General features: G+C 30.9%; 5 protein-coding genes across 12 annotated transcripts; 3 read left to right on the top strand and 2 right to left on the bottom strand.

Annotated features, from left to right (window-relative positions):
* Window positions 1–6: 6 nt before the first annotated feature.
* LOC119830054 (uncharacterized protein C9orf85 homolog) lies at window positions 7–1,170 on the top strand. Its single transcript, XM_038352889.1, has 3 exons — window positions 7–460; window positions 543–640; window positions 786–1,170. Exons 1-3 carry the CDS (start codon window positions 149–151, stop codon window positions 919–921), a joined length of 546 nt encoding a protein of 181 aa, XP_038208817.1. The 5' UTR covers window positions 7–148; the 3' UTR covers window positions 922–1,170.
* A 1,011-nt stretch (window positions 1,171–2,181) lies between these two features.
* Window positions 2,182–9,430, bottom strand: LOC119830170 (golgin subfamily A member 4-like). Its single transcript, XM_038353075.1, has 8 exons — window positions 8,678–9,430; window positions 8,450–8,522; window positions 8,223–8,359; window positions 8,051–8,149; window positions 7,722–7,919; window positions 6,733–6,816; window positions 3,417–6,656; window positions 2,182–3,335 (listed from the first exon to the last, which is right to left on the bottom strand). Exons 1-8 carry the CDS (start codon window positions 8,759–8,761, stop codon window positions 3,312–3,314), a joined length of 3,939 nt encoding a protein of 1,312 aa, XP_038209003.1. The 5' UTR covers window positions 8,762–9,430; the 3' UTR covers window positions 2,182–3,311.
* Window positions 9,431–9,727: 297 nt separating this feature from the next.
* LOC119830172 (U7 snRNA-associated Sm-like protein LSm10) lies at window positions 9,728–12,817 on the top strand. 6 transcript variants are annotated; one of them, XM_038353085.1, is made up of 5 exons: window positions 9,728–9,876; window positions 10,351–10,413; window positions 10,938–11,124; window positions 12,182–12,299; window positions 12,623–12,817. In XM_038353085.1, the coding sequence occupies exons 3-5, from the start codon at window positions 10,985–10,987 to the stop codon at window positions 12,782–12,784; spliced, it is 420 nt and encodes a 139-aa protein (XP_038209013.1). In that variant the 5' UTR covers window positions 9,728–9,876; window positions 10,351–10,413; window positions 10,938–10,984; the 3' UTR covers window positions 12,785–12,817. The 6 variants fall into 6 exon arrangements, with proteins under 6 accessions (XP_038209013.1, XP_038209009.1, XP_038209011.1 ...); XM_038353081.1 differs by lacking the exon at window positions 9,728–9,876 and adding an exon at window positions 10,042–10,215; XM_038353083.1 differs by lacking the exon at window positions 9,728–9,876 and adding an exon at window positions 10,042–10,241.
* LOC119830562 (cytochrome c oxidase assembly factor 1 homolog) lies at window positions 10,436–10,828 on the top strand. Its single transcript, XM_038353622.1, has one exon. The coding sequence runs from the start codon at window positions 10,436–10,438 to the stop codon at window positions 10,826–10,828; it is 393 nt and encodes a 130-aa protein (XP_038209550.1).
* A 1-nt stretch (window position 12,818) lies between the features above and the next one.
* Window positions 12,819–20,605, bottom strand: LOC119830171 (cryptochrome-1-like). Of its 3 annotated transcripts, none has more exons than XM_038353076.1 (10): window positions 20,222–20,605; window positions 17,777–18,044; window positions 16,938–17,189; window positions 16,662–16,846; window positions 15,571–15,742; window positions 15,128–15,353; window positions 14,678–14,818; window positions 14,009–14,160; window positions 13,695–13,897; window positions 12,819–13,652 (listed from the first exon to the last, which is right to left on the bottom strand). In XM_038353076.1, the coding sequence occupies exons 2-10, from the start codon at window positions 18,019–18,021 to the stop codon at window positions 12,928–12,930; spliced, it is 2,301 nt and encodes a 766-aa protein (XP_038209004.1). In that variant the 5' UTR covers window positions 18,022–18,044; window positions 20,222–20,605; the 3' UTR covers window positions 12,819–12,927. The 3 variants fall into 3 exon arrangements, with proteins under 3 accessions (XP_038209004.1, XP_038209006.1, XP_038209005.1); XM_038353077.1 differs by having other exon boundaries at window positions 12,822–13,628; XM_038353078.1 differs by lacking the exon at window positions 20,222–20,605 and having other exon boundaries at window positions 12,821–13,628; window positions 17,777–18,040.
* Window positions 20,606–21,173: the final 568 nt, after the last annotated feature.

Here is a 21,173-nt window from a genome sequence, read left to right as displayed (position 1 = left end):
TCATCTGTGTATACCATAAAATATTCTGGTAGTTAAATACTAACTACTAACTAGTTCTTAATGGAATATACACATAATATAATATACACCTCTGTACGCGTAGTATATTATATGGTAATGTAATTGGTGAGATTTATCCGTGTTAAACATGAGTTTATCTAAAGGAAACATACGAAGAAATAGACCCCAAAAACACCAAAATAGAACTGCATTTAAAAATGATTTACACGATACAAGTAAAAAGACAAAAATATTAAATTCGATGCAAGTGTCAGGTGTTTGTATACGCTGTAGAGAAATTATTGAATGGAAAATTAAATATAAGAAATACAAACCTCTGACTACCCCAAAGAAATGTGTGGGTTGTGATCAAAAGGCAGTCAAACACGCTTACCATATATTTTGTAACAAATGTGCAAGTGAAAAAAATGTATGCGCAAAATGTTGTAAACCTATAGACGTAAGTTGATCCAAAACCTTATCAATATCTTTCGTAACTCCTATAAATTTGACATAGTTATTAATTGGCTTCTATTTTACAGATTGCTGATTCTGAAGGAGCCAAGCAAGACCCCAATGATACTGAACTACAAGCTCTATTGAAAACCCTTTCTGAGAGAAAAAGAAGAACCGTCTTGAGGTAAATTGAATATAACATAACTTTTATTAGACTTTTAGATATTATATTCATTTTGTTTTGAGTAGTTGAAATTTTATACTTATTTGACTTACACTTTACTTTTATTTTATAAACTTATAAACTAAGTTTTCTCTTCTATTTTTAGATACATGAAAAAACAAGATGGTGAACAATCAAAATCAGATATTGAAAAAATTATTACAGACATGTCTACATTTGATTTAGATGATTCATCTCTTGATGGATTTTCTAGTGATGAAAACTCTGAACGGGAACCTTAGATCTTTAAAGAATTTATGTGAATAGTTTACATGTTTCTGATGCAAGTCTTATTTTTGAGGATTATTAGAGTGATGAATCAGAATATTTTATATTTTTTTATTTGTATCCAAAAATCTTGAAATTGTAAACAATTTTGAAAAGTTTCAGATTCAAGAAAATGTAAGCAATGTTACCTACATTACTGCTAGAAATTAATTAAAGTTTAGTTTGTAAATAATTCATGTAATAAAAAAGGTTCTGACATCCTCTTTTCTTCCTTTTTTAATTTTGTCTTTTCAGTCATGTGGAGGCAAAGAAATTCATCACAGTAGAAAGAATGATGAACCCTTGTGAATCTTTTGACGGGGGTAATATTAAATTTTTGATCTTTTTTGATTCTTGGTGGGTCACCTGGTATTTAGGAAGCTTAATCTCCCATGAAAATTTGCAGATAACAAACCTCTGCAAATGTTTTCAAATTGCCTGCTTCTAATGGGTAAGGGAATGTAAAGGATTAGCAACAGGAGTAAAGGAATGGTCTGGGAAATGGATGTTGGATGATATGAAACATGGTAGCATACATACTGCTATTTCTCACTGATCTTCTGTGAGGGTATGGTGTAGTCCCAATGGCGATGATGAGTCCTGGCCTAATTAACACTGAACAGCACTCAACTTTCACAAAAATAGATATAGGCAAATCTCAGACATCATGTAATAGGTACTTTGATATTTTTGTTTAAATATCACTCACTTCACATTATATCATCAAAAGAATATATATTATATATACTACTATTCAAATATTTGCCTTATTACTTTTGATTCCAATTTAATTAAAAACAAGTAATGTAATTCGCCTAATAATTATTCTAACAAAATAATGCTGAAGAGTTTATTTCATCCTGCTAATCTCAGGATCGACCTCAACCAATTCCTAAAACTCCTTCACTGTTGGATATGTATGTCGTAGGCTATATTATATGTACAACGAGCGAAGCCGGGGCGGACCGCCCGTTAATCCTATTAATATTATAAATGCGAAAGTTTGTATGGATGTATGGATGTTTGTTACTCTTTCACGTAAAAACTACTGAACCAATTGCCATGAAATTTGGTACGTAGACAGCTGGATAATTACTGGAATAACATATAGGCAACTTTTTATTCCGATATTCCTACGGGATACGGACTTACGCGGGTGAAACCGCGGGGCACAGCTATTTTACAATAAAATAACTTTGCACAAAAGTGGCGTAAATAAAAGAAGGAAATAAAGTGTCAAAATTTTATTGAATAATGTTAATTATTACATGTTTTTATACCTAAAAACTGCACCCAAGTAACAAGGGATATAAATAATTTATTTTAATATATTCTACCTACAACATAACAATTTACATAATATTAATAATTCTCTTTATTAAAATGACTAAGCCATTGGACATGGAATGCAGAGTTCATTTCGGTTTCTGACCATAAATGGCCATAAATTGATACACTTAATATTGACTTATATTCCTACATGTATAGTCAACATGGTAAAGGAGTAAATTAAAAAGTGCCAATAATGTATTATTAAAGACTTTTCAACCAGCGGCTACACAAGCAGTAACTGTACTTAACAACACTGCTAAATATGCCTCTAAAATTATATGAATACACAGTTATATACATTTATTTGTTTTTACAACAGACATACTATTTGTAATGAAAGCTATGAAGGTAAATTAGCAAACAAAAAATTATTATAATTAAAACAGTGTTATGGGTATCATATGATTCTTTCCTCAGTTGGACTTTGAAAGGTGATATGATTGTAAAAATAATTAAGTATTTACTTAATTAATATTTACTTAGTACAATTAATTCAGACATAATAATATACATTTTACAGTAATTCCTTAAACAATACAAAATTAATAATATAAATATTTAGTTTAAGTTATATGTGATAATGATTATGAATTACAAATAAAATAATATTTCAAAATTAATATCAAAGATATGCATGGCAAAATCAAATGTTAAAAATTTTACTTTATTAAAATTCATAATTGTCTAGTGCACTACTTTCTATGCTAGGTCAGCATTTGTATTTATAAATAACTTTGTTTTAGGCAGTTTTACTTTATATAAGGTAAGAATTTTGAATTATATCAAAAAGCATTTATTTGAAATGAAAAATATTAAAATGTTTGTGTTTATGACTAATAAATAAATAGTATACTTCTGTACAAAAGAAATTAATCAAAATTGTTCTTCTATAATATAAATCTTGTTCGCAGTTTTAAATTGCTAGCATTATATCTTTGATTCATATAAAAGTGAAAAATTGTGATCACCTTTAAAGAAATAAATTATAGTTATAGTATTTACATATTAACAAATATTTCTATATTTCTTCATATCAAATAATTCCTAGTTGATGAAGCTGAAACAAAAATAGAGTATTAAAATGAAGCATATAAAAACATTAGGGTTGTAATAAATTAATAATTATAATTTAACTTACAAATCCTTGGCGTTCTTTTTCTTTTTGAAGTATCTGTTCGGTTTGTCTATCATCAAATTTAACTACAGCTGCCAAAACTTTAGCTAATGTCAAAGAGTGAGTCCCAGACCCTGTAAGATATTCGTAAAGTATGTTTCTTAAGTACTCCAACTCAGTGTTTTCTTCGAGAGCATGCAAATGTCTCAAACTAACAAGTGCTTCATCAAGTTTTCTTTGTAGTTTCTCATTTGACAATTTAAGTCTTTCATAATTGTTTTGTGTCTGATCAACATTTTTATTTAATGAATTATTCATTTGCTCTAGTTCATTGACCTTTAATTCTAGTTTATTTTTATTTTCCATTAAACTATAATACTTTTCATGAATATCTTTTAACTCATTACAATTCTCATTTGTGCTTCTATTCTGATTTAATTGAATGTCAGTGGTACTAGTAATTTGTGATTGTATTTGATCTTTTAATTCTAAGTTCTCTTCAATTAATAAGGAATTTTCTCGTAGCAATTCGTCAATTTTCTCTTTACCAAGTTGTATTTCATTTTTTAATTGCTCATTCCCATCTGGCATATTGTCACTTGATGCAATCAATTCTCTCAATTTATCATTTAAGTCACTATTCTCCTTGGAAATCTTACTTAAGTAGGTTTGTAATCCTTCAATATCTGAACACAAACGTCTATTTTCATCTTTAAGGAAGTCACATTCACTTTTTTTGCCCTTTTGCAACTTAATGTCCTCATTTAGTTCTTTTATTTGTTGAATTTGATTAGCTACATCATTTTCCAATTTTAAAACAGTTTCCTCCAAATTTTCTTTTTGTTTTATGATTTCACTGTGCACATTATGCAGTTCATGTATTTCATTTTCTGCCATCTTATATTTGTTTTCAGTCTCTGCATGTATTGTTTTCAACTCTTGATAATTCTGATTTATTGTCTGTACGTTCTTGTCCATTTCCAAAGAATTGCTTTCTACCTTGTCTAACAAGATTTTATGCTTTTCTTCCATATCTTTTTTAGAATACATTAATTCATTGTTTTCCTTTTTCAATTCCTTTAAATTACTCTCTAAATCAATTTGACATTTTTGTAATTCAACTAATTTGGATTCTACATTTTTAGAATGCTTTTCGATTTCAGCAATGGAAAATTTTAATTCTTTGTTTTCTTTTTCTAGCATTTTTAAATTATTCTCTGTATCATGGTGGGTTGTAAGAACCTCACTCAGTTGAATCTCCAATGTTTTCTTTTTATTATCTAATTCTACTTGTAATAATTTTAAATTTCCGTTTTTCTCTTCTTGTATCTGTAACTTGCTTTCCAACTCGCTAATATAATCTTGTTTCTCAGAATTTTCTTTTCTAATTTTTGAAACTTCGTTGTTTTCCGCCATTAAAGAGTCAATTATGATTTTTTGATGTTGATTTTCATTCTTTACAATATTTAATTCTTCATTTATCGCAATAATAGTGGTTTCCAATGTTTTTACTTTTGTATCCAAACCTACATTATCTTCTTCTAAAGATTTAAATTTATTTTCCATTTCCAGAACATAATTTTTGTGTTTAATTTTCATATTTTGTACTTTTTCAGTGAGAATTGTATTTTCTAAAACACGGCTTTTTAAAGTGTCATTCAATGATAAACTTTCTTTTTGAAGTACATTAGCATTATCCTTAAGCAATTTATAATCATTAGTGATTTTTGCAATTTCTTCTTTTAATTGTGCATTATTCTGTTGTATTTTGTTTGCATCTTGTTGGAATATACTGGAATTAATACTTTCTTTGATTTGAGGTAACCATTCTGTCAAAACTTTCTTGTTCAGCAATTTTGATTCAGTAGAAGTCAGTGTAGCTATATTTTGAATATCCGATAGCTCTTTTTTGAAATCTTTTAACTTGTAGTGTATCTTCTGATATACATCAATTTTTTGGTGTAATGTTACATTTTCTACTTTAAAATTATCAAGTGTTTTATTAAGATCAATATTTTGATTTTGTAAAGATTCATGATTATTCAATAATTTTTCAATTTCTGATTGTAATTTGACTAATTCTACCCTCTCTTCTTGTATTTCTGATTCCAAACTGCTACACTTTAGTTTCCAGGCTGACACTTCCTCTGTTAGCCTTAGTTGATGGGATTCCAAATTATTTTGATTGCGTTCCTCTATTGACTTCTTAAAGTCTTCCAAATGTTGTTTTAGGGAAACAATTTCATGTTCAAGATTGTTAATTTGAGATCTCTTTTTTTCATTGTCTTCAGTTAGCTGTGAGTTACGGCTTTCTAGGTAAACATTTCTATCAATCACTGACAATTTTTCAGCTGTCTCTTGTTTTAATTGCAAATGTAGACAGTTAATATCTTCTTCAGATTTTGTTTTGACACTTTCGAGTAATCTTACTTTATCATTCAATTTTTCCAAATCCTTGTTTAAATCCTCTGTTTTGGTAATTGCTACATTTAAATTGTGTAAGTCATTGGTCAATTTTGAGTGTTCCCCTTCTAACTTGTATATTTGATTTTGATAATCTTTGACTGATTTGTTTAAAGATATTATTTCATTTTGACTATTAGCTAAGCTGTCTTTGAGTGACTTAATTTCTGCTTCTTTACTTTCAAGTTCTTTATGAATACTCAATTTATTTTCTGCAAGGGAAATAGCATATTCTTCTTCTCGTTTACTTAAAATTTGCACCTTCTTTTGTAATTGCGTTATTTCCTCTTTAGCATTGTGTAAGTTTGATTCCAAAATTGATGTTTCTTTAGTTTTCGAAAATTCAAGTGTGTTGTTTATATTTTCTAAGCTTTCTATTTTTTCCAATAGTTCTTGGACTTGATTTTTACTCTCTGACAATTTTTCTATATTTAATTGTAACTGATTATTTTCTTTACATTTTGCTTCTAAATCTAATGTTAATTTCTGGATTTCTGCTGTCATATTAGAATTTTTTTCCTTGACAGTTTTCAAAGATTCTTTATACTTGGCCAAAAGTTTCTCCAATTTTTCTATAGTATTATTAATAACAGAGACATTTTCTTCCTCCCTTGTTTTATCTTTAGATTCATTTTCATCATTTAAATTTATTAATGGCAATAGAGCATTTTCCTGCATTGTTGTGGATTTTGTATTTTCTTGGAAATTATTACTTTGCAACAGATTTAGCTGAGTACTTAAAGCATCTATTTTCATTTGTTTTTCTTCTATTTCAACCCGAAGAGCCTTTTCAAGGTGTGCCTATGGAAAATATGATTTACATAATTTTTATTAATATTAAACATCATGAGAGAGATAGAATGGGTGTAAAACTTACTTTAGCACTCTGTTCTAATGAACATTGTTCTTTTAATTCTGATATTCTTCTGAGAGCTTTATCTTGTGTTTCAACTAGCACATTCTAAATGAAAAAAGGCGACAGAATTAGTAAACAACAAACAAATTAAAAAAAACAATAGTAAAAATAGCATCCAAGCAATGGTTTCCTTAAAATTAAAAATAAATAAATCATAAGGATGGTAAAAATACAAACATATCATGTACCACAATAGAAGGAGATTGGTTAAGGTTTTTGAGTTTCTAGGAAGTTCTAGTTTTACCAAATAAACAAATGCACTCAAAATTATATTGAGCAGTGACATATCAATAAATATTTATACTTTTTAATTCTAAAGAAATAATATTATATTGATGTTTTTTTTATTAATGTTTGTTTATTTTATGAATGTTTTTATAGATAATGTTTTAAAGAATAATAATTTTTTAAATAAATAATTTAATAAGATTTGCATTAAGATAAATATATGGTTAAAAATGCAAATAAAATAATTTTTTGTCAAAAATCATTCAACATATTTTAAATAAAGTACCAACAATGATGGACATTAAATTATTTGACGAGCTTCATTCTATAATATAATAAATACCATAACTGTTTATGAAAAAAAAACCTATTATATTAAACAAACAATAAATCGACAGACCAGTTGATAAAATGGCCATCACTAACCACACTTAAATTGTCATATGCAAGACGCTGCCACACTATATTTTAATGTTTGAACTTTAATCTTTCAAATGCACACTATTAAGAAATGAAAGCTAGAGAAAGGTATAATGTTCTACAATTAATGAGATATAAACACTGGTTTGACTTGGAGGTATTGTGGGCCCACTAAGATCACAAGTTATTGAGCTATTTGACCTATCTCCCCATATTGTGATATCTATGAATAAAAATTGTTACAGAAATAATCAATGATTGCTAATTTATATAATAGTGCATAATCAAAATATGGTACAAACCCTTGCTTTAGCATTTTCCCTTTCAAGGAGTTTATAATGCCGAGCTAAATCTGAATATTGGGTTTTATATTTTTTACACCTATCCTGTGTCCTTCTGTATGCAGCATATAGTTGATCTTTTGTCACTCGGTCAAGATTTACATTTCCAATGGTAAAACCTTTCTCTTCTGCTTCACTTGCTGATACTTCCATGTCTGACTAAAATTATAAGAACTTTTTTCAATAAAATTAAATTACAGCAACATAATGTATGAGTAATTGTAAAAGTACAGTAACTATCACTATAAAAGTTTTATTCTAACAAACAACATTTACTGTTTCAATTTTACCTGAAGATGATACATTGATGGGCTTTCATAGTTTGGCAGGCGAAATGATATGTCGCTAGCAAATGAACTATTTGATAGTCTCCGCTGCCTATGTTTATCCTGAAAACACAATCATTTGTTTATTTGCCCAGCATTAGTTTATGATTTGCAACAAATTTATAAAACATCTTACCTCAAAATTCACAGAAAAATCTGCTACATCTGAAGCACTTTGCATCGCTGGAGTAGAGTTTTGAACAGCTGGGATAGGATTTGGAATGACAAGGTTATCCATGTTATTTGGATTTGTTTGATTTTTGTTTGGTATATCTGAATATTAATCAAAAAAATTATTACCAAAAAATTAAATTGTCTATTTAAATTATTATTTGCTTCCTCATTACTTTCAATATAGCTTACCATTATCTCCTATTGAGAACAAATCATTGTTCGTAATATCTGATATACTGCTAGATGCAGAGGTAACTGCAGCCTGAAAATTTTACCATCTATGTTAAAAAGTTTATCAATAGTCAATGACGTAATTTGTTTACTTTCATCTAAGAAATAATCACAAATCTTATGTTTTCAATATTGTCTTTTATTAAATGTTGTCATGGATTTTCGTGTTAATTAATTGAGCTTTACCTGAGCAGCTTGGGCAAATTGTTGAATCCTTTGAGGAGATGACTTAACTTCTTCTGCTAGTTTATCTTTAAATTTTTTGAACATTGTCCTTAATTCTCAGTCGAAGTGAGACCTAATTTATGGTACACTAATGATGCAAATATCACCAAGATAAGGTAGTTAGGCTCCGAAATGAGTTTCTTGTTCTAAAAACTGCTTACTTTGATGATATAGGAATTTATTTCCTATCAAGGCTAGTAAACTTGTAAACAAAATTATTCAATCTTGCCCAAATCATGCCATAGCCATTGCTCGACGTATCGTATCGAAACAAATTATAATTTTGACATTGACATTTAAATGCTCAAAATGCCACGATCAAAGACGTCATCCTACTAACAAGAGTGTACAGTGTACATCAAAAAGCCGTATAGTAATAGTGTAATGTAGTAGTGTAGTGTAGTAATACACTATGGTGCAAAAATCGATCCGTGTGAGAGGACTCCCAGAGGTAGGTCTTATGATGTGACCATGGCCTAACCAAGTACAAGACAAATTACTTGAAAGACGAACGTTAAATACACATTATAGTGAAGCTGTGCTACCTAAATCAATATATGTAAAACTAAACGAAACATGGGTATTTATATCAAGTATATGTTACTATAGAATTTTTAGTAGCTTGTAAGATCGCAGAAATTCTGTGTACGAATAATTATTTTTAGCTTGAAAATTAATAATGTTTTTGATCAACAAAAATCACGTTTACCCTAAAAATACGATTGGTAGATTAAACACACTTTTTTTAATTATATTTAGTTGTACAACAACATAGATAAAATATATATAACCAATACTGATTAGCAGGTATTAGTAATTATCACACTGTCCTAAATTTTGGTACTGAATCAAATAAAGGATCTTATGAGTGATTAAGATTCTATTTCGATTCGATTTCTAAGATGTTCAAGGAAATTAACACGCTCAATTTCAAGCAATTTGTCCTCATTTTGTTTGGCCATAGTCACCTCTTTAAAAAGTGACACGCTACCGCCGGGATCCCTCTCAGTCGAACTGTTTTGATTGATTGATTGATAACTCTTTATTTGCACCAATACCAAAGAACAAATACAGACAGAACAAAAACCCTTTATACAATTACGCACAAAAAGGCGGCCTTATAAGATAAGAGGTTGATAACAGATGATGCAGAATATTTGGTAAATATTCACATACATAAAAACATTATATGTAATTCGCATGTTTTTACAAACACATTATAATAACATGCGATTTTATAAAGAACAATAGTAACTATGGAGTTGTTTTTTATATAGTTTATATAGATAAATATAAACTCTATATAGTTGGGCAAACGATTACATTAACGGTTTATAAGCCTAACTACATAATTTAGTTAGGCAGTAGCATAATATAACGTCTTTGCTTAGCACACTACTCTATTAGTCATTGACCAAATAACTTGCCAGTCGCCAGATGTAAGCAGTCGATCGACATTAATTTCCAATACAAGTATCTAGTTCTTATCTATGAAAAAGGTGAAAAGCATTTATCTCAAAAAGTAGTATGTAGTACGGATTTAAATACCTGGTATTTCTACGGTGAATGAATAGTTCATTTTTTCGATGGAATTCTCATATTATTTTGTTGATACTAATATTATTTTGTTTTAGAGCCATGAAGATAAACATATCTTACTATAACCTCATCTAAGAAGTTTTATCTAAGTTTGATTTGTAAGTACCTACCTACTTTAACATGACGTATATTTCCAATTCGAAACTATTGCAAATCGCCGCAATAGGTGGATTTGTTGTCGCTAGTACGGGATTGTACCTACAAACAAAATTAGTCGACAAAGTAAGAGACTTGGATTATTATAGACTTGCTCTTAAAAAATTGAGATCACATCCAGGCGCCGTTTTTTACTTAGGAGAACCAATAAAAGATAAGAGATTTAAAATAAGAGACAGTGAAAAAAATTATTGTGATCAAAAAACGGCTAGATTCAAAATACCTGTATCAGGACCTAAAGATCGAGGGAGTTACTTCATTTGGGCAGAAAATCAAGACGAAAAGTGGTCTATAACAAAGGCTGAGTTAGAGTTAAAATCAAGACCAGATGAAAGATTAGTCATTATTCAATCCTAAATTTGTCATAGGTATAAAAGAAATAAAAAGTAGGATAATGTAGTAGCTGTATATACTATGTAAATAAAATATTTATTCAAAAGTTACTTAGTTACTTTTTCTTTTTCAGTATTGTTATAAATATTTATTCAACAAATCCCATATACTGTTGCCAAAATGTTTGTTGGTTACTCTAAAGAACGATTTATGTATCACAACACATTACTCTGTTTAGTGAGATCACTGGAAGATAAAAAAATAACAATAGACCTAAGAAATGACACATATGTTTGTGGAGATCTAGTATCTGTTGATGGGTATGTTTAAATATAACTTATTATGCTATATTCAGACTGAAAAAATTGTCTCATACGTAACAATTACTTGTGATTCTATATTTTTGTATTATCCGAATCATTGGGCCTTTTTCTTAGGCATACATAAATAAATTTGGGATTGTTGTACAGCTCACTATCTGCAACAAAATAGTCACATTCTTGTAGACCATGTGAGAGTCTAAATTAACAATGTCAAGGAGCACTGATAACCATACACCTACCTGGAAATGTAATATGTGATTTATATCTATTGAAAAAGATAAAAATAAAATTGATTCCATATGCTTTTATTCTGCTGCATCAAAATTATACAGAAAGATCAATTAAAAAAATAATTGTGCATCAGTGTGCCTGGCACATGACAAAAGCTACTTTTTATTGTGGGGGTCGAGCATATTATAGCACACGTTTGGGCCAGCTTACACCCGGGAAGTACCACATCCCCACAGATGACCGAGATAAAATACTAGCATACTACCTACTGTGTTTTGTATGTTGAGTGGGGGAGCCGGAGGACGATTTCCTTTTCCTCAGTCCACACTCCTTTTCAGTTGTCCAGTGCATTTGTAGAGACACTACTTTTGCGAATGTTTATGGGCGGCGCTGATCGCTTACCATGAGACAAACCACCAGCTCAATCGCCCGCAGTGACATAATAAAAAATTAAATACTTAAATAGAATGAAAAGTAACTAACTATAAAACATTTACCTTCTGTACATAGCCTTTTCGAAACCAGGCAAATTATGGCTAATTGCAAAACAGATATAGGATGTAGCATTATCTTAAACTTATAAATGAGGAATGTCACTCGAGACCAAGATGTATAAAGTAACCACCATCAGCATTCTTCATTCACAAAATGTAGATGAACTATCATTCAATATTGATATCTATTTTTTCTATTTATTTTAAGTTGAAATTTGATAATAAATAACGTCATACACACACACACACACACACTTTAAGGCTTATCTATTGTGTTTTTTAGTAGGCTACAAATACAAACAGCTATTGAATTATTATTATTATTTTAGATACATGAATCTTTCACTAAATAAAGCTGTGTATTGTGACCCACAAGGAAATGAATATTTTTTTGAACATTTATTTGTCCAAGCTCGAAATATTCGATACATTCATATTCCTGAATCAGTAAGTATTTTCTTTGATAAAAATAATTATTATTTAATAAGATGATATCTTATTAGATTCATCACAAAACCTGTTAAGAGAGCAGGTTATCAATCTAATTGTATTTATTTTTTTGTTTCTGTTACCTCAATGTTCTACTGCCTGAACTGATTTTTGTGATTTAATTTTTTTTATTTGTAAGCTGGTGCCTGTTATGTGGTTCCCTTTAAATTTAGTCTAGTTCTGACTACGGCGGTTAAGCTTTTAGTTCAAAACTATTATTTTTTATTTAATCATAACAAGATCATGTAAGACTAATAAAACATTTTGAATTGCATTTGTAGGTCTCCATAATATCGTCTATAAAACAAGAGCTGCATTGCAATAAACATGTTCCAAAAGAAAAACCTACAGCCAAATCAAGAAAAGTTCAAAAGGCACAAAAGCTGCACATGGAGATAGTAGCATCATTAAATACTGATAATACTGTTAAATTGTCTGAGTAAAATGTAATAAATGAGAAAATGTATTTTACAAAATTTACTTAATTTTATTAAAGGAATATTTATAAACATTGTATTTTCCACAATTAAATTAAAACTTAAATAAAGTTTAAGATCACAACATAAAAATACTATGTAGTTTAGACCTAGTTTTCATTATGCTCAGTATTTTTATCTGGCAACCCAAGAAACTGTCTGTCATTTAAAACAATATGATGAATTTTGCCACCTTTGCTTTTAGATTTTTTGTCTTCTGAATTATACTCATTTCTTAAGGAAGAATTTAGGTAATTCTGTTCTAGATTATTGTGCGGCACAATACCATTGGCCATCATGAATAACTTCGGCTTTTCGTTTTCATAATCTACAATTTTGATGTTTTGAGCATAAGTCCCACTTGTATCTGAATTCTTTTCGAACTCATTTAGGTTTTTATTAAAATTGTCGTTGCGTCTATTCAGTGTGAGATTTTTATGGTGACAATTCTCAATTTTATTAGCATTTTGCAAATCCTCAGGGTTACCGATTTTGTAAATATTGAGATCACCATTCATAAGATAATGCTCTTTGGGTGCTGTACAGGAGCTTGATTGCTGTACCAATTTTGAAGCCTTTTGTTGTTGAACCAGCAGAACTTGCTTAAACAACGGTTGTTTTGTGTCTACATTATTAGGTCGAATGAATATGTCATCTTCTTTCAATGCTTGAGTGGATGGGGTTGTCACATTTTGCACCTCCGTTATTTGACTACACAAGTAATTTGACTGATTAATACTTGTGATTATAGATGTGGGACTAGGTGATGATTGCATAATATTTGGTCTTTGAATGACTTGATTTATTACACCTGCAATCACAAAAAATTGAGTTTCTATGAAAAACAAAAATTGATTAAAGCAAATAACTATATTACCTTGTGGTTTATATTTAGCCAGTTGTGCATAAACTTGTTTTATACGTTCAATATTAATTTGTGACGCCTTTGTGTGGTCCACCATAGGTAGTGGATAATCCCGGCCAATTATGCAACAAGCTGCCTGTTGTACGGAATCTGGTGCTACCCATGGTTCATGAATATACCTAGTTGGCATGTTCTTCAGCGCTGGAATATATTTCCTACAAAATAAGTGAATTAGTATTTTTGTATTTTGACAAAAAATAAAATATTCAATCACATCTTAAAACATAGCAGCTGCTTAAAATTACTTGTAAGAAGTTAATATTTACCTTATAAAATCTCCATTTGGATCTGTTTTACGTCCAAATCTAACTGGGCAGTAGCAGTGAAAAAATTGTTGAAAAAAGGAAGAACATGATAACCACATCCACATTCCTGCATTCACAGACCAATCTGCATCTAATAGTAGCTCATCAAATACCTAAAAAAATCAGGATGTTCCTACATTATAATGGCTAAAGTTATCTCTTATTTTTATATGTATAGTGATAAACCATCAAACTTTTAAATATTTATATTTCTTCCGCAAGTTTTTTTTTTATGCTAATGTCCCCTACATTGAGCTGATGGGTCTCCTAATGTTAAGTGGTTACTACTGCCCATAGACATTTGCATGGTGCCTTAGCAAATGTGTTGCCCATTTTTAAGTAACCAGGGATAAGGAAAGGATTGACGACGGGAATAAAAATATGAACAAGAGTGTGGAAAGGATATGGGCCTCCGGCTCCCCCACTCACCGAACCAAAGACAGTAATATGGGCCTCCAGCCTCCCGACTCACCGAACCAAAGACAGTAACATGCTACTATTTCATGACAATTTTCTAAGGGGATGTGGTATCTTTCACGACGCGAGCTGGCCCAATTCGTGCGATTGTATGCCTTAGATTCGAGTCATAGTCAATAAAACTATAAATACAATGTGACCTTTGAAACTTGCCTTCATCCCTTCTTCCCATGAGATCCATAAGTCGCCCCGAGTTAGGAAACAAGCAACAGCATGTCTAGCCAAATGGTGGATCCAGCCTTCTTCTCTAAGCTGAATCATAATAGCATCAATCCACGGAAATCCAGTTTGACCCTTAAATTGCAATAATTTTTTTATTCTCTTAAGTACAATTGCTTCAAGATTGACAAAATATGATATTTGCATAACCAAAAATTATAAGTTTAAATGTATATTTGTTTTAAAGATCTCAAACATAGTAGTCAATAGGATGTAGGATACTACAACTATTTTAATTTGAATCTGTTTTTTTTTTGTGTTGGTGTAAAAAATTGTTGTCTTATCTAAATGAAATAAATAAATTAATAATTAGTGAGAGTTTTAATTCAAAGAAATAAGCTGACACATATTTATATGTTTCAAACTGAAAAAGAAAATACTCACATTCGCCCACTTTGCCAAGGCATCTTGATTTTTCTCCCAAGGAATTTGAACGCATATTGGGTTTCCAACCATTCTGTCAAAATTGGGGTTACGAGTTGCTGCACAATAAAAAAATTCTCTCCACAATATTTGGCCATGTAAAGACAGGGGCGGGCGGACTCTTTTTATCCTCTTATAGAGTTCTGTTAACTGATAATAAAATAGACGCGTCGAAAGACATCCAAACCTAAAATTAACCATAAAAATCCAATATTTTTTTACTAATTATTTACAATTTCACTCTTATCAAATAAAACTTATTTATCTTAATATAAGCTATAAATAAAAATGACTATTAGATTTTTTTGTGAAATCAACACAATCAAATACATATATGATAATGAATATGTCGTCTTAAATACATACAGTGTTCATATATATGTGCCGATTTTCATGAAGGATACCTTAAATAGGGCGACAATCCCGTTTGGCTGGCTAACAACGATTGTGGGGTCATTTTAGGTCGACCAAATGAAGCTACCCATGCCTTCCTCTCTAAATGTCGCTCTAATCTGGCTAATGCTTCATTTTCGCCACCAATCCACACTGGTGGCTTTAGACCTTCGATTTCAAATCCTAAAGTGAAAGATAAAAATAGTCATAAAAAAGTGAACTAACAGCAATCGCATTGACATACAACTTATAATCTATAATGTAAAGCTTTAAATTGATCTCAAGCTGTGTATTGTGTAAGCTGGGTAATTACAAACATAATAAAATAAAAAAACAAGTTGTATTGTGCAATTGTTATCCTACTTATCCTGTCCTACTGATACGAAAGTTTGTAAGGATGTGTGTGCGTTTGTTGCTCTTTCACGCAAAAACTACTGAACCGATTGCAATGAAATTTGGTACGTAGACAGCTGGACAACTGCAATAACATATAGGCAAACTTTGTCCCGATATTTTTACGGGATACGTACTTGCGCGGGTGAAACCGCGGGGCGCAGCTAGTATTTACTATAATTGTTAGATACAGTCAGTTATAATTAAATATTACGTTTATACTAAGTTAAATGCAATGGATAATTTTTCAGCAAAATATTACAACAATTCTTACAACTTTTTAAAAGTAACATTAAAAAGCAAAACAGTGTTTCATTTTAACGGAAGCCTTTTCAATTATAATTGGACAATTCTACCCAATGTTTACGAAAGTTCTTTTTGCACAACTCTTTTGAAGTCAGTGTCGTAATTTCGTTGCCGACAAAATTTCGTATTGCTTTTATTTTGAGACCTGTTGACTTGCGATTTTTTTCATTTTACCTATATCTAGTTTTTAACATCTGACTATCTTTTGCTCGCGGCGTCGCACGCGTTAAATTCGCAGTAGTTTAATAGCTGTTATTAAACATATCAATCTTCCTCTTCACTTTTAAGGCGCATAGTTACACGAATGCTACATTGTTTTGTACTATGTAGACAAAAGTATGAAAGTGTGGTCTTATCAAATGAGTAGGATGTAAATTTCGAATGATTGTAAATTAATACAAACCAAGTTCTTCAAGAGTTGGTACTCCAAAACGATCATCATGGTCCACTGTAAGAGGTGTCGTGGCGCCATTTAGGCTTTGTATAGAAATCGCTGCTTCTGCAGGAGGCGGTGCGGGCATGCTCGCAATCAAAGCTTGGAATTGATGGTATGTTAATGGTGCTTTTCCACCGTTTCTCTCAATTATTCTGAAAAAACATGTACTTGTTTGTAAATACTACTCTAATAGAGATACGAAAAAGGTAATTAGTAAAATTTTTACATAAAAATTATATTTACTGATCAAGTTTGTATAGAGTGTGGGAAACGCGCGAAATTACGGTTATACCGACTTCGCGACATTTCGTCATAATATTATGATCTCGGACCCTGCCATAAGGCTCAGGATCCTCTTCGAAAGTGAGTGCCGTAGTGCCCCACTCGCGAAATAGTTTAGGTAACGCATCTGCAGGCTGTCCGCGTACCACGAACAGGCGCGAATTTAATTTCCTTAAGCTATTATCCAAATCTTCCAGACATTGGAGTAGAAATCTGAAATTATTAATGAATAATAATATGTTTACGTTTGACATATCTGGTTACCTCGTATCTTTACTCTGAATAGAAATGAGTTAGGGTATTTCTTGATTTACAGAAAGCCTTCGATACCGTAGCCATACTATTCTTGAAAAATGTAGACGTACGAAGTATTGCCAAGGACTGGTTCCAAAGCTACCTTTGCGAGAGAATCTAAATAGTAAGTGTCGAAGACAATTCTAGTCGGAATATAAGTGTATACATGAGTACCGCAGGGTAGTACTTTCAGACCTACCCTTTATTTATGTCAACAACTTATGTAAACTTGGAGATGATGTTGACAAGTTAATATGTTTGGTGACGATATTGTGGTTCTCTTTAGTGCTTAGACTTGGTCTAAAGCCATGCGTAGAACTGAAAAGAGACTTCGTGGTTGCAAAAAATTTACTGACTTTAAATGCGGAAAAACCATACATTTGATTTAGTAAAACCCTATGAGTTCATATTTTGTGGAATGTATACCTTTTTAACTGATTATCTATTTTATTTATTTTTTCTTTTAATAATATAAAAAAATATATATTAGAGAGAACAATATTTACCTCCATTTATTAATACCGACATTAGACGAACTTGCAAACCACGGATCAATTATAAAAACGCAACGAAAAGTGACTGCGTCAAGTAAACCTTCTCGTAAAGCAGGATTATCGTGGAGACGTAAACCTTTTCGAAACCAATGAACAGTGTGTTTGTCTGGCTGTCGGTTTGGGGGAGTGGACGAAGTAGGTGTAGGACCAGGATTGCAGGAGCTAGACGCCGGCAGCGTCTCTGCAGCAGCTGACATAACTACGTCACCGACATTACTGCCTGGAATTGTACGGAATAATAAAATAATATAAATGATGATGATGACATAATTACTTATCAATATATTATGTTACAGTTAAAACTTTAAAGCAGTTCTTCGTAAACGCGTTTACCCTAGTTAAAACTATTTGTAACTAACACACACACACACACACACAGTAGTAACACACATCAGCTAAACAAATTTTTGTAGAATGTCACCATCACATTAATTTTTTTGTCATTTTCATATAACTGTCTTGTTATATGTTATCGGTAAGTAAGACCCGTTCTTCTATAGAATGCGTTTTTCCTAGTTAGAATTAGTTGGAAAAAAGGCAAGGAGGCAGTATATAACTTTTATCTACTACTATTAGAATTTGCTGATGTGACTTCAAATAGATGAGCAGGTAATGCATAAGGCTTAATTTTCGCTTTTAAGTGTTTGTGAAGTAGTTACATTTATTTTATAATTTAATTTTACCTTTATTGCAGAAAACAAATATTAATGAAACAAAATATTATAAGGGAAAGTAATACCACCATTAATTACTATGTATCATGACTTTATTACAGACCATATTTATTGTTAATCTATTATATATATATATATATATATATATATATATATATACAAGAATTGCTCATTTAAAGATATAAGATATATATGCAAAACTTTGTGGGTGATTATTAATTTCTGACATGTTATTTTACTGTGAATTATTTGGTTTTTCCTCGATATCCCTGGGTTTCCATTGTAAGATCCTGACGTGGTGATAATGGGACCACCTCCAAGGTGTAATCTTTTGTACTAAATAAACACAATTTGTAGGTGGTAGTCGAGAACACTTCGGCACGAATTGGTCTGGCTCGGACCGGGGAAGAACCACACCCCCACAGAAGACCGGTGTGAAATATTAATAATTATAATTAATAAATAAATTCTGCTGTGTTTCGTTCGGTGAGTAGGGGATCCGGGAAGCCCATACCCTTTTTGTTACCCTTCCCAGTCCTTTCTTTTATTCCTCTCACCAATCCTCTCTTATTTCCTTCCCAATTTAAAGTCAGCAATCCATTTGTAGAGGCGTAAGGTCTACAATGGACCTTGCAATGGCTCTCCAAATGTTCATGGGCGGTGGTAGCACTTACAATCAGGCGTCTCACCAGCTCCATTGCCAACTGTGACATAAAAAAAAAACAATTTCTGAAAATATTGTATAAAACACCCCCTCATTTTTCTTTTAGAAGAGAGAGTTGGTTAATTAAAATACATTTAGTTACAACTAGTTCCAAAAAAGGGTTTTACCTGTAATATTAGTAATATAATAAAAGTAACATATTCTGCAGGAGATGAACACAGTTATAAACGTTAGTTTAAAAAATATATACCTTATATCATGTTTGAGATGTTTTTTGAGTTTTATTTGAATGAATCCTACTCCTAATATTATAAATGCAAAAGTTTGTAAGGAGGTGTGTGTGTACATAAAACTACTGAAGCAATTGCAATGAAATTTGGTATGTAGACAGCTGGACAACTGGTGAAACCGCATAATTTTCTTTATGTAAATTATAACAAAACACAAAAACTAAAGCTCAACTAAAATGTATTAGTTTCAGTATTATGCTACACTAGCTGTGCCCTGTGGTTTCACCCGTGTAAGTCCCTATCCCGTAGGAATATCAAGATAAAAAGTAGCCTATATGGTATTCCAGTTGTCCAGCTGTCTATGTACCTAATTTCATTGCAAACTATTCAGTAGTTTTTGCGTGAAAGAGCAACAAAAACACACACATCCTTACAAACTTTTGCATTTATAATATTATATAGTAGGATAGGATTTATTTTTACAATGCCAAATTGCAGTTTGACATCAATCAACCAATTAATATTTGTAAAAAAATTGTCAAGAAATTAAACACTGTTCATGTATAATAATTTTATAAGTATAATTACATTATAAAAAATACAATTAAGACATATTTCAAAGGGGAATTAAAATAATAAAAATTATTAGTTTACAGTCACTTAGATCATTCAACACAGGGGGTGTTGTGTTGTTTCATATAGTACTGCATTTATAATATATATGCTATTGCTGCATTATATAAGAATTATGAATAATGTATGTTGTTTACCACCAATTTGATCAGAAAAAAGTTCATATGAAAAATATATATGCGACATGAGTACTCACCTTTGTAATTTTAATATGTACACCTATATCGCCTTCGACTAGTCAATAGTTACAAACAAATCCAAATATCTCACTCAGAAAGGATACTTCTAGAATATTTAAGAATTATATATTTTATCACTTCCTTCCTAGAAAACCTTATTGCAATTTCCAGATAAAATTTATAAACAATACTGTTTTGTAGTCATATAAATATGACAGACACCATTATTTTTATGATCACTTCAAGGTCCAACTTCCCGTTCTATCAAAGCAAGCAGACCTTAATCTACACTTATTTCACAGGTCACTTATTAATAAGGTAGCACTTATTTTCTAGGACGTAAGTAATTTGAAAACTTAAGTTGATACAATAAATTCTCAAATAAATACAAGAAAGACAAACCCGAGTCCCGAGCGTGGCATACAGATAACAGATAGGCTGTCAGTCAGAAACTCAGAAATCGTCCACGCCGCTTGCAACGTGACTTCGTGTTCTATACATATATAATATATAGTATATCTACTAAAACGTGAATCGTGACACTATGTACAATACTGCGTAGTAATATATTTTGTAAGGTATGTACAATATGTACCTTAGGTGTTTCACACGATATATAATGGAATTATTTTGCTATTTTTGATCAACCCAGTATTTACTATATTGATCGTAAATTATATTCATTATTATGAGAAATCTATTGGTTTATTGAAGCTTTAAAACAGCAGCTGAAGCGTTTTAATATTTGAGTGCATAATGATTGATATATTTGTAAAATATTTGTGGTAGTCGGGCATGCTTCGTCACGATATCCTCGCGCCCAGGATTATACCCATAGATATGTTATTTTACCACAACTTCGGGTCGGAGTGGACTAGCTTACAAATGCTACTATGTTTCGCTGCTCCTATTATTTTAACATTCTATTCCTTTATTTCTGTCTATTCTATTCTTATCTCTTATCCCTCA

Source organism: Zerene cesonia, chromosome 11 (genome assembly GCF_012273895.1).
Source record: "Zerene cesonia ecotype Mississippi chromosome 11, Zerene_cesonia_1.1, whole genome shotgun sequence".
In the NCBI taxonomy this organism is placed as follows: Eukaryota; Metazoa; Arthropoda; class Insecta; order Lepidoptera; family Pieridae; genus Zerene; species Zerene cesonia.
This window is presented reverse-complemented; position numbering and strand designations above follow the sequence as displayed.

Coding starts and splice junctions, on each gene's coding strand:
- LOC119830054 (XM_038352889.1), top strand. CDS start 149: ATGAGTTTATCTAAAGGAAACATACGAAGAAATAGACCCCAAAAACAC. Junction 461..542: donor AATGTTGTAAACCTATAGAC/GTAAGTTGATCC, acceptor TCTATTTTACAG/ATTGCTGATTCTGAAGGAGC. Junction 641..785: donor AAAAGAAGAACCGTCTTGAG/GTAAATTGAATA, acceptor TTCTATTTTTAG/ATACATGAAAAAACAAGATG.
- LOC119830170 (XM_038353075.1), bottom strand. CDS start 8,761: ATGTTCAAAAAATTTAAAGATAAACTAGCAGAAGAAGTTAAGTCATCT. Junction 6,657..6,732: donor CATTAGAACAGAGTGCTAAA/GTAAGTTTTACA, acceptor TATTTTCCATAG/GCACACCTTGAAAAGGCTCT. Junction 3,336..3,416: donor AAAAAGAACGCCAAGGATTT/GTAAGTTAAATT, acceptor TTTTTGTTTCAG/CTTCATCAACTAGGAATTAT.
- LOC119830562 (XM_038353622.1), top strand. CDS start 10,436: ATGACGTATATTTCCAATTCGAAACTATTGCAAATCGCCGCAATAGGT.
- LOC119830172 (XM_038353085.1), top strand. CDS start 10,985: ATGTTTGTTGGTTACTCTAAAGAACGATTTATGTATCACAACACATTA. Junction 11,125..12,181: donor GATCTAGTATCTGTTGATGG/GTATGTTTAAAT, acceptor TTATTATTTTAG/ATACATGAATCTTTCACTAA. Junction 12,300..12,622: donor ACATTCATATTCCTGAATCA/GTAAGTATTTTC, acceptor TTGCATTTGTAG/GTCTCCATAATATCGTCTAT.
- LOC119830171 (XM_038353076.1), bottom strand. CDS start 18,021: ATGTCAGCTGCTGCAGAGACGCTGCCGGCGTCTAGCTCCTGCAATCCT. Junction 13,898..14,008: donor CCAAATGGAGATTTTATAAG/GTAAATATTAAC, acceptor CTTATTTTGTAG/GAAATATATTCCAGCGCTGA. Junction 13,653..13,694: donor GGCTAAATATAAACCACAAG/GTAATATAGTTA, acceptor TGTTTTTCATAG/AAACTCAATTTTTTGTGATT.